The following is a 2,997-nucleotide window of genomic DNA, read 5'->3' on the forward strand; positions in this document are numbered from 1 at the left end:
CCAGGACATGTCTGTTGGAACTTTATATATATAAAGGAATTGCAAGTTGGCAATTTCCTTTGTATCCCACATTGGTGGGGAGAAGAAACTTTTGAGGGTTTATAAGCCTATTCCCTTGGTAAGCCTTCAAAGGCTTTAGTGGATCAAAGGAATGGGCCAAGCCCACGCACGCGCCTAGCCTAGCCTAGCACTAGCCGACGCCGCGAGTGTGCGAAATGGCGCGATTTAGGCGCACTTTGCACGACGCATCGGTCGCTGGGAGATTCTATTTTTGGTGAGTAGGGTTTCTGGGGCCCGGTTTATGCCTTCTAGGGTTTCGATACCTATAAATATAGCCCCCTAGGAGCCATTCAGAACACACACGAAATCTGAAAGCTCTCTCCCTCTCACTGCGGTTTTTTCTTCTAGTTTCCGAGTAGTCGCTTTGTGTTTGTCGATTTCCAGTGCTGTTGGAATATCGATCTAGCTGCATTAAATCCTGGGGTTTTACTTTGTTGCTTACAGCCAATACAAGCGAAGTAAAAACCTTTAAGGACAGGAATCTGATCCGTGCAGTTGCTTCAAGATCAAGTTAGCAATCAACAGGTCGGTTTTACTTTTCTGTCTTGTGTTTAATTCGTCCAATAACAGGACATTCTTCTTCTACCTTTCTTATAATCAGATCTAATCGAGAAGGATAGATCTGGTTTCGGACGAAACTTGGTAAATTTAATAATAATAATTGAATTTTATATTCGCAACTAATCGACATATAATTCACAATATTATTTGTCGGTTTCCTTGCGTGTCTTTTGATTTGATATACAACACTCTTAAAGGTTTTTATTGTGATAAATCAACAGACTAATGGACACTACTGCTAGCCTCCACTTCATGAACCAAGAGTTTGCCAAACTTGACCAATTTGATGGTCAAAACTACACTCGTTGGGCCGAAAAGGTCAAGTTCATGCTTCATGTCTTGAAGCTCTCCTTTGTGTTGGACCCAAAACTGCCACCAATTCCAGATAATCCAATTCCCAAGGAAGGGGAATCTGTGGACCCAGCGGTCATTGCAGAACTCGAAAAGCAAAGGATTCTGCATAGAGAATTTGAGGAATTGTGTGTGGGTCACATCAAGAATTCCCTATCTGATCGGCTCTATGATCTTCACTCGCCTGTCAAAGATCCAAAAGAGCTATGGAATGCATTGGAACTTAAGTACAAGGAACATGAGGAAGGTACTAACAAGTACCATGTGTCCAAGTACCTTGAGTTTCAAATGGTTGATGACAAATCGATTATGGAGCAAGTGCATGAACTCCAAGTCATGGTCAACAAGTTGAACGCACTCACCATCTCTCTTCCAGAACTCTTTCAGGTTGGTGCGATCATCGCAAAACTGCCACCCTCGTGGAAAGATTTCTCTAAGAGAATGATGCACAAGTCTGAGGACTACTCCTTGGATAATCTGATGAAACACCTCCGCATTGAGGAGGAAACTCGCATCAGGGACAAGAAAGGTAAAGTTGGACAAAGTGTGCATCAAGTGTCAGCTGGGAGTTCTAGCCACAAAGGCAAATCTGGGGGTCAGAACAAGAAGAACTTTGGACCCAAGAAACAAAGCTTCAAGAAACCGGGTCATCAGAATCCTAACTCAAAGCCAAGAAGAGTCGGTCCTTGCCACGTCTGCGGAGAGATTGGGCACTATGCAAAGATCGCAAATCAGTACCGGTTGCACACGCAGTCGAGAAGGTGACTGATATGGTGGCCAGTGTGAACCTTGGAGAGATTTTCATGATCTCCTCTCTTACTCGAGCAATCTGTGCTCGAGGTTGGTTCGTGGACACTGGAGCCACTGTGCATGTTTGTGGGCATCGAGAAAGCTTTAGCACCTACCACCCCCATGCCACAAGGGACGGTTGTCGTCTGTGCTGACGGCCTAAGAGCTAAAGTTCTAGGAAAGGGTGATGTTCGGTTGAAGTTCACGCGTGGTGAATGGGTGACTCTTCGAGATGTTCTTCATGTTCCTACCATCTCGAAGGGTTTGGTTTCTGCGGACAAGTTTGACAAGGTTGGGTTCAAGATGGTGCTTGAGAGAGGCAAAATTGTGATCACTAAAGGCAGAAGACATGTTGGGAGGGTGAACAATACTTCAGGAATGTATCGCTTGTGTCTTAGTGATGAGGGTAATGTGAGTGGTCCTAGTGTTGAGTGTGGTGTTTCTAGTGTTGCTAGGGTGTCGAGTGTTGGTAATGATGTAATTGATGGATTAGTTGCTAATGTGAATGAAGTGAACTTTTCTGGTTATATTGTTTGTTCAATTTCTTTATGGCATAAACGTTTAGCTCACACTAATGTTAAAAACATTGAAAAAAATGCAAACTAAAGGTATGTTAAAATATGACTCAAAAGATTTTGAAAAATGTGAAACATGTGTAAAATCAAAGTTCACAAAGAAACCATTTCCACCAGTTAAGAGAAACACATCTTTACTTGAGTTGATTCATTCTGATATATGTGAGTTAAATGGAATCCTTACTCGAGGAGGAAAAAGGTATTTCATCACATTCTGTGATGACTTCAGTAGATATCTATATGTTTATTTGGTGAGATCAAAAGATGAAGCTTTTGATGCATTTAAACGATATAAGGCTGAGGTCGAAAATCAACTTGAAAGACACATCAAAATTCTTCGCTCGGACAGAGGCGGAGAATATTTCAACCAAGAGTTTGACACATTCTGCGAAGAGAATGGAATCAAACATGAGAGAACATCACCATACACCCCTCAACAGAATGGTTTGGCTGAAAGGAAAAACCGAACTCTTTGTGAGATGGTCAACTGTATGTTGAACCAATCGGGTCAACCAAACAATCTGTGGGGGGAAGCACTATTAACTGCTTGTTATGTTCATAACAGGATCACTAGTCGTGTGATTCCTACAAGCCCTTATGAGTTGTGGAAAGGTAGAAAGCCTAACCTAGACTATTTGAAAGTGTGGGGGTGTGTTGCTTA

The 2,997-nt window shown here is 42.4% G+C and overlaps 1 protein-coding gene across 1 annotated transcript; it reads left to right on the top strand.

The window, feature by feature from the left end:
• Positions 1–846: 846 nt before the first annotated feature.
• LOC145095516 (uncharacterized) lies at positions 847–1,737 on the top strand. Its single transcript, XM_079033377.1, has one exon. The coding sequence runs from the start codon at positions 847–849 to the stop codon at positions 1,735–1,737; it is 891 nt and encodes a 296-aa protein (XP_078889503.1).
• Positions 1,738–2,997: the final 1,260 nt, after the last annotated feature.

The sequence above is a fragment of the Lactuca serriola genome, chromosome 3 (assembly GCF_051521515.1).
Source record: "Lactuca serriola cultivar US96UC23 chromosome 3, Lser_US96UC23_V15, whole genome shotgun sequence".
Taxonomy (NCBI): domain Eukaryota; kingdom Viridiplantae; phylum Streptophyta; class Magnoliopsida; order Asterales; family Asteraceae; genus Lactuca; species Lactuca serriola.